Source organism: Labrus mixtus, chromosome 11, assembly GCF_963584025.1.
Source record: "Labrus mixtus chromosome 11, fLabMix1.1, whole genome shotgun sequence".
NCBI lineage: Eukaryota > Metazoa > Chordata > Actinopteri > Labriformes > Labridae > Labrus > Labrus mixtus.
In genome coordinates this window covers 20,345,886-20,354,513 of record NC_083622.1, presented here as the reverse complement: position 1 = coordinate 20,354,513, position 8,628 = coordinate 20,345,886, and the positions used below count along the sequence as shown (strand labels likewise).

The 8,628-nt window shown below is 43.8% G+C and overlaps 1 protein-coding gene across 1 annotated transcript in view; it reads right to left on the bottom strand.

The window, feature by feature from the left end:
- Positions 1-258: 258 nt before the first annotated feature.
- Positions 259-8,628, bottom strand: part of LOC132984068 (IgGFc-binding protein) — an 18,370-nt gene continuing 10,000 nt past the window's right edge. The window contains exons 6-19 of the mRNA XM_061050704.1: positions 7,847-8,418; positions 7,165-7,726; positions 6,866-7,065; positions 6,554-6,689; positions 6,145-6,476; positions 5,484-6,057; positions 4,811-5,403; positions 4,165-4,732; positions 2,793-3,337; positions 2,152-2,704; positions 1,874-2,073; positions 783-1,157; positions 412-683; positions 259-333 (exon numbers count right to left, since the gene is read on the bottom strand). Of these exons, the coding sequence (XP_060906687.1) occupies positions 318-333; positions 412-683; positions 783-1,157; positions 1,874-2,073; positions 2,152-2,704; positions 2,793-3,337; positions 4,165-4,732; positions 4,811-5,403; positions 5,484-6,057; positions 6,145-6,476; positions 6,554-6,689; positions 6,866-7,065; positions 7,165-7,726; positions 7,847-8,418 (5,498 nt within the window). The 3' untranslated portion in view covers positions 259-317. The remainder of the gene's footprint in view (positions 334-411; positions 684-782; positions 1,158-1,873; positions 2,074-2,151; positions 2,705-2,792; positions 3,338-4,164; positions 4,733-4,810; positions 5,404-5,483; positions 6,058-6,144; positions 6,477-6,553; positions 6,690-6,865; positions 7,066-7,164; positions 7,727-7,846; positions 8,419-8,628) is intronic.

Genomic DNA, 8,628 nt, shown 5'->3' with positions numbered 1-8,628 from the left:
CAAATGTTTAATTGGGGTTCATCTGGTCAGAACCCTCTGGGCATAGCAATACTACTCCTGTTAGTTCCTGTACACATATGGTGGATTAAGATAACATTTGCCCTCATTATTTTATTAGTTTAAACCTAAACAACAGGGGCTGGAGAGGACCTGATTACAAAAGGTATATGGGCTCACTGATAAGAGCTTCCAGTGTAATGTATAAATGTACAAGAAAGTCAAGATATCCAGAGTTTCAATGAAGCCACTGCAGAGTTGTTTAAATTGTTTTGTATTTAAAATAATATGCATTAATCGAAAATCAAAACAGACAGCTATCATCCGGTGAAGCCACTGTGAGGAGAGGAAACACTCATTATAAAATGTTTAACAGACAGACACAGTTCTGTTGTTGCGGAGAACATTACTCACCAGCCTGCAAAGTCAGAGCGGGCCCATGACCTGACCGAACTGAGAGAGTGGAGGTCGTTCAGGTTTCCACATAGACCACACAATTTTTCAGAGTACCAGAGAGGAGCCTTTATTGTCACCATGGTAACACCAATCTCTACGTCCAGCTCTTTCTCCATCCCAGCATCTCTGCTCAGAATCACAGTGACCTCTGACTTGTCCTGGCTCATTCCTGATTTCAGGGAGAACCCGAATGGCAAAATGTGAGGGAGGGACACCAACTGTCCATTCACCTGTGGGGCACGACAGCAGGATAGTAAATTCACACAAACATACAAGGTTTCAAAATGACTTTCAGTTTGTTACCATCAAAACCTTTAACCGAGTTATACCTTTACTGTACAGTCCTGAATGGTGATTGACGATCCCTGCAGGAGGATTTGAAACACACTGACTGATCTGGAGCTGCCATTACAAGGTCCATAGTAGGACATCACACTGAACCACTGCGCACTGGCTTCATCGCACAGAGACATCAGACTGTAAGCTACGCTGGGCTCCAGGATTAGCTGCTGACTACTGAGGGTGGACACCTGGAGGCTGTTCCTGAGCTCACACACTTCAGGTCTATCCCGACAGCTCCAAGAGCCATTCCTCAGAGTACATTCCTGCTCTGAATCACAGCCTGCATCCTTACAAAGCACCCCACTGAGAGGGTGACACCAACATCTCTGGGTGCAGTCCTCTGTGTAGAGGAGCTCGTCAGCCTGAGGGGTGAAGAGAGAGAGAGAAGATTAGAAAGTTGCTTTGAAAACCATGTGTGAGCTTTGACAGACATTAAGTGCTGCAATAAAAAAATACATGTGCTTGAGTCTCTCCTCTTTTTGTACCTCACTTCATTTATGAGGCTAAGTATTTTACTCTATTACATTAATCTGACAGCTTAAGTTATTTCACAATTTGAGATTTCACAAACACTGTACAAAACTATAGTTTGTAAAAAAATAAACCACCTAACAGCATATTCAAGAAAAACCTTAAATCCTTTCCTGTCAACTTAAACTTATTTTAACCATCTTCACAAATTATGACTTGATGCTCGGAGCAACTGTTTGACATAAGAAACTTGATAAACACAAAATCTTAACCCTGGACTTCTGATTTATGAGCATAGCGTCACTTAAGTGTATGATCAATTGATGTGGATAATTAGCACATGAATTCATAGCAACACAATAGATGCACTCAAATATTGTTAAGATAAGTTAAAGAAACTTCAGAAGTAAATTCAATCTATAACATGAATGCAAAAGTAATATTAAATGACAAAGTGTACTTTTTTGAGCTCCTGCAATAACTTAAAAAAGGTATGTAAAATATTTTAAGTAAAGGATCTAGAAGATCCCCCTCACTGTAGATAATAAATTCCAGGTTTGTCCTCAAGGGAACAGTTTCTTTGTCAGTGGTGAGGTTTAATATTTACCTCTATATATCTATCACCAAGAAGACACCCGCACCGACTGTAAGGCACACACTCTCCCCCATCAAACACTTTATGGTGATGGCACTGGCAGCCTTCTGAACAGCTGGTTGCTGGAAAATCAGCCTGGAGTGAAGCAGGGCATGAACTGGAACTGGCCTCAACACAGACACTTGGGCTACTGCGGTCAGGACACTCAAGAGCTGTGGGCAGAAAACATAAATACTTCAGATTGCATCTCATACTCCTGATTAAACCTGTGATAAAAATGATTCACTTACTACATGGAGTATTCTCTCTCCATGGTCCTACTGGTATTCCTTTAGCTTGACAGGCTGAAAAAAGTGCTTCCAGTGCGAGACATAGGGCCCTGTCTCCTGCCCCAGCACAAACTGCCCTTATGCACATTTGCGTGTAAATCTCCCACTCAACACTGCTGTTCCAGCATTGGCTGAATTCAACACTAATGATCAACAGGACATCGCATACGCTGCTGTCGTGTGGGGACAGGCTGCACTGATTACACTCTCTCCCACAGGTGTCGGCGCAGTGTCCTTCAGGAGCCAACTCTGCCCAACTGTGCAGGAGCTCCGCAAAGCTGCTGGTGAGACTACCATTTCTCAGTTCCATGTCATCATACTCGTCCCCATTGAAGTTCCCACAGAGGCCTGAAGCTGTGCCATCATATACCTGGGGTACAGTTAACCTGAGGTATTGTGTAGCGGACAAGGACATTTCCAACCCGGATCGTGTTTTGATAATCAGTCTGTTGCCATCTTGGTATGTTTGAAGTTCTCCATTGTCAAAAGGGACGCTGCGCTCTTCTTTATTAACCTAAACAGTAAAAGTTAATAGTTAAAGCTGAAAAGATCTGATCAAACTTTTCTCCAACACTTGAATGTGTACAACATGCAGCACTTACCTGTATTTTCCATAGAGTTTCAGGGTCAATAGAGACCTCAAGAGAAAGCATATCAAATACTAGTCTGCTGATTGTGAAGTTTCCACTGCTTTCATTTTTGAAGCTTATTAGAAGAGTGTAGTCTGGAGTAACCTTAGAGGAGACAGCCGACAATAGATATGTGCAAGCTCCATGGTGAGGCAGAATAACACCATCGAATGTAATGTAGCCAAAACCAGCAAACACTTGGCACACACCATACTGCAAGGCAGGGCCCTTCTCTACTAAACAGTCCTCGATGGCAACGCAGGTGACCAGTCCTCTGTCACAGTTACACTTTTGGCAGTTTTCCACGAAGGGACCAGCGGGGTGATGGTGTCCCTCATGCATGCATTCGCAGTCCGAAACCGGCACACACTGACCATCGCTCAAGACGTAGCCGTGGTCACACTGGCATCCTTCCTCACAACCTCCGCTACAGTTTGCTGGAGAGGACAGTCCTTGGCACACATCAGGACATCGAGGTCCACACAGCTCATAGTGGCTGTTTTTGGGGCATGACATACCTAGAGGGAGAGCAAGTAAATAAGTCAACAATTTCACTGAATAACAAGACTTTTTTTTTGAGGATCTAAAATATTAAGCATTCAATTCATACTCAAGCTTCAATAGGAATACTTTCATCCAAAACCCATTCAACATTCTCAACATATTGACCTTCATGGTTAAAATACTGAGTTAATCATCTTGTACTCGAGATTTTTTAAAATAATTAAAAAAAAAAAACTTGGGCAACCTGATTAATTTTTGTAGCTGTGGCCATTTAAGGAGGTTGCAATGTTTGTTCATTTGATACATTTATTCTAAAAAATACATGTGAACAACTGCACAGTACTTCTCTCCTCTTCTAAGCCTCTTTTCATTTACGGTGTGTTGCCATGTTTCAAGTAGGTGGTTTCTTTCTCTGCGTGGCAGGCTACATGAAGCAGACAGTGAGCACCAATCTAGGGAAAGGGTTTAAAATCTAACCAGTGACACTGCAGCTATTATCTTACACCCTGTACTTGCTTCAATTGCCCCTTCCAACTAAACTAGCAGGGTGCCTTCCCATCCTTCTTAAAATGATGAACTATGGTCCATTTGTCGGGATTTTCCCCTTACACAAAGTTTGCATGATTACTGCCTAGTATAAGATGTTCATTAAAGCCTCAGTAAACAAGTGAGCTTTCAAGTAATTGCCAATTTCACAGTGGAACAGTCCTGAACACGGACAGACATTTTAAGTATCACACATCAAATGTCTTAAGTCTGAGGCTGGACACTAATCAGCTGTGAGCAGTTAAAGCTAAATACAATGTCACAGATGAAGACACAGATTAAACCATGTACTCACGACAGAAAGTGTCACTTCTCCAATGCCTCACTGGTAGCCGAGCTGCTTGGCAGGCAGCTGCGTAAGATGCAATGGAGCTGCAGAGTGCAGAGTAGTGTGCACTATAAGAGCAGACATCTACTACACAACTGTGAAAGTAATGCTTGGGACTTAAAACTGAGGAACAGTCTGCAAAGGGCCCAAGCTCATTCAACAACACCCCACAGAAATCGCTGCCTTCAAACAGCTTCAGCGTCTCAGCCGGACAATGCTTCAGTCTGGAGAAACAGTCGTCCTTGCAGGCCTCGGCTCCCCGAGACCTCCAGCTGTGGACAAACTCCAGTATATTTTGGGCTTGCTTTTCATCAGGCATCATCAGGTCATCTTCAGGGTCAGAGTTTGCATTCGCACAAAGACCAGAGACGGATGAGGCATAGCTCCTGGAAAGAATAACCATAATAGTGCCGGCGTTGTAGACGACCACCTGTAGGCCCACATCGGTGTGAATGACAAGGGATGAAGGTGTGCGGTAGGCATTAACATGGCCTGTGGGGTGGGAGTATGGCAAGGGCTCATGAAGTCCATCAACCTGCCAATGAAAAGAACAGAACACATTAAAATGCTTTTATAGTTGTTGACTGAAGTTAAGAGATTAAACAGTACTCACAAAAATCTTTCCTGGGTCATGCTTTCCCACCACAACCTCCAAATCATAGATAGAGAGACTTAAGTTGAGGCTATGAAAAAGCCTTTTGTGACAAATTGCATCAGAGATAGTGATGGTGAACGGTGTAAGTTCTGTTACATTAGACTTGGTTTGAACCAGAGAGTATGAACAACTGTCTCTGTAGTCAAAATGATGCCCATCAAAGCTTGTAAAATGCATCCCTGTAACCATTGTACAGTTCATGGGTTTCTCAGGCTGACACATTTTCTTGCGATGTAGCTGCTTGCAGACCATTCCTCTCGGGCAGTGGGCCGGTTGGCAGTGGACCTCTCCAGTAGCTGGTCCACATGTACAGAGCTGACCACAGTTGTCTGGGGTCCAGTAAGTTGAGTTGAGGCTGTGGTATTTGCCTGTGGAGTCAGTACAACCACACTGATGTGGACGCACGCAGCCAGTCAGACTTGTGATAAATCCAGGGTCACAGAAGCAGCCCATAACACAGGCCATTGTACAGGCGATGGTATTATACTCGCAGGATGGAGGACAGGCTGTGCCACAGGTCTTGTAATGACTGTTTAGTGGACAGTGCACATCTGAAATGACATTGTTTTTGTAATTTAGAGATCTCATAATAATCATAATTTAAAAAAAATCCTTCAACACAACTACTTACCAACTGCATCACTGTGGTAGCCATCACTGGATGCTTCACAAATGATAGAATATGAAGATATTGCCTGGTCAAGAGCAGCTTGCAATGTTCCATTTTGCATGAGGTTGCTTAAGCAGCTTTCATAGAAGGAATCAGGAGCAATCAGACTATGATAGTAGGCCATTGGACCCCTCTTTTCCTTAAGCACTTCACACAGTCTGCTGTTACTAGCAGCAACTTCAGAAACAGGATCTGCAGGGAAGGTGACTCTAGGTTCCCGCTTACAGCCAGTGGAACAGGTGTCGTCTCCATCAGAGAGCCGGTAAGCCTGAGCAAACTCAAACCTCGAGTTAGAAGGAGGGGAACCAGGCATGGTTACAGCCATGTCATCTTGATGATCACCGTTGAAGTTGCCACACAGACCATAGACTTGGCCCTTGTAGCGTGGGCTCAGTGTAACCACAACAGTGGAGTTCCCACCAAAGACAACATGCAAGCCAAAGTCAGTCTTCAGCTGAGCTTTACCTTCTTTGTCAGAGACTTGGATCTTACCCTTCAGCAGGTTAACAGGAACATATTTCACTTGGCCATTTATCTGAGAAAAAAAAATTAATTAGGACAATTGTAAGCGATAAGACCAATACTGAGCAACTTGGTCATTCAGACACCAGCCTTCACTTACATTTACGCTGCCATTTTTGCCACCAAGCTTGATGTTGAACCCATAAGCTTGTACAGTGACCACCTCTGTAGAAGGTGCAGCACTACTGCTGTTGAAGAGATTCTTCTTGGACACACTAAAGGGTGTCTGCCCACTTGGTTCCCCTTTGCTAGCTGCAAGCAGATACGTGCAAGTACCCTCAAAGTTGTAGTCTAGCCGATCAAAGGTATGGTAGTTCTGGCCTCCCCAGGTCCAACACAGACCCCCAAGGCGCTCACAAACAGGAACACCATTGCTCAGGTAACATTTCTCCTTTTCATCACATTTTCCCTTGCATGGATCTGAGGTTTGTTCTGTAAGAGGAAAATACATTCACTTTAGTATGAGCAACACGTCAAGTAATTCATTATTAATACATTTAAATGCTCACCATCTTTGTGGCAACCCATGACTCCATTTGAAACAACACATTTGTGCAGTGGAGGACATAAGTACTGCTCACATACTAGAGGAGGCCCACAGGTGCAGTTAACAGCACAGTTATGTAGCAGTTTGCTCTCAGCAGCCTGGAATTAGAAACAATGACATGAAAGAAGCCAATTAAAAATATTGGATTGCAACTGAAGAGGTAAAACTTCAAGCTCGCCACCAGAAAAAAAGTCATAAGTAAAAGTGCAAAACTTGCTAAATGAACATTTTCTAACTGGCCTGGACACAGAACAGTGTTTGATCATGACCTTACCTTAAACCTCCTCCCGTCCTGTATGCATCCACACTGCTCTGCTGGTACACAGGCATTGCCATCAAAAAGGTGTCCAATATTACACTGGCAACCTTTCTCACAGTCTCCAGGGCACTGAACTCCCTGGCTTATCTCAGGACACAGTGAGGAGCAGACATTGGCACACTGGCTGTAGTGGCTGAATTGAGGACATTGATGAGCTGCAAAATAAAAACACACAAATCTGTCTTACTCACTCTTACAAATAATTTAAAGCACTTCATTGTTTTAAACATTTAACTGAGCGGTTAGAGACTCACCACAGCTTGTTGTGTTTGTCCAGAGGTCAACCATCGCTCCAGCCTCTTTGCAGGCCGCCTCATAGTCCCACAGTGCATCACACAGGGCCCAGTGTTGCCCCTGTGAAATGCAGAGATTTTTCATGCAGAGCGAGTAGAATTTCTGTGGGCCCACTAGATGTTGACAAGAAGAGAAGGGTCCCTTGGGATGAGTCAGAAGACCGCAGTACAGGTCAGAGGTGTACTCTGGCATAGGTGACTGACAGCGCTGACAGGTGCCGTCACATACGTCGCTGCAGGATGTCTTATTATCAAGTAGCTTCCAAGAGGGCCCAAACACCTCAGGTTCAGAGATCACAGAGCCATCGGGCAGCTGCAGGTCATCTGAGGGATTGTCATTATAGTTTCCACAAAGGCCACAGGTTGTCTGGTGGTAAATGTTTGGGATCTTGACCAGAATGTGGTTTTTAAGGTCTGAAATCAGTTCAACTGACTGTGGTGTCTTCATGATTATCCATCCATTTTTTTGGTGCATGGTGAAATTGCTTTGGGAGAACGGCAGGTTCTCATTGACTCCATTTACCTAGATGAAATAAATCATTTTTAAACACAATATACAGTACAGTTTGTGTATACTGTGAAAAATGACTAAACAATGAACAATAAATCATGTTGAAGGTTGTGAAATCATTACATAAATTACCAGAATATTTCCAGGAAAAGCTGCTGATATCTCAAAATACATTTTATTGACTTGCAAGGAGATTTGCCTTCCCTTGTTATGGTTTTGCTTTGCAGCTATGAAAACAGGCTCCACATCCAGCTTCTTGAGAGCACACGTCTGCACCAGGGTGTAGTTACATGAACCATGAAATTCAAATGCCCGTCCATCAAACGTGGTGTATTGGGACCCATCAACAGAGCAGTGTGCCAGTTTGGGTTTGGGGTAGCAACCTTGAACGCCCCTAAGAAGCTTACACTCCTCATTCTTCCCACAAAAAGTATTACGACAAGTCATGCGTCCCCCAGCATTGCATCGACAGAGTTTTTCGCATGTTGACACCTCCTGTCCTGCCTGAAGGTATTCTCCCTGGTGAAAGCAGCCACAGTTTTCTGCAGAGACGCACTGGCTGCCACTGTGAACTAAACCTGCTTCACAGAGGCAATTCTCCCCTGTGTTCAGAGGCATCTCTACCGTGTTATTCTGCAAGCCGAGGCAGAGGTGAACAGAGGCAGAACTCATGTTGTAACTGCTGCTGGAGAGACAGGGAGAGTCTGTAGAGAAACAGAGAGACATCAGTTATTTAGGAAAGGAAGACAGGACAATACTGTAAAGGTTAAGGTTGACCAGTGATGCATTAGTACCATCTAGTGGTCCAATAGCACCTGAAAGGTTGTGGCCTCAATACCAATGAGTCAAAGCATACTGTAGCATTTATACTTAAAATCTTAGCTTGTTGATAAACACAGAAAATAAACTTTACA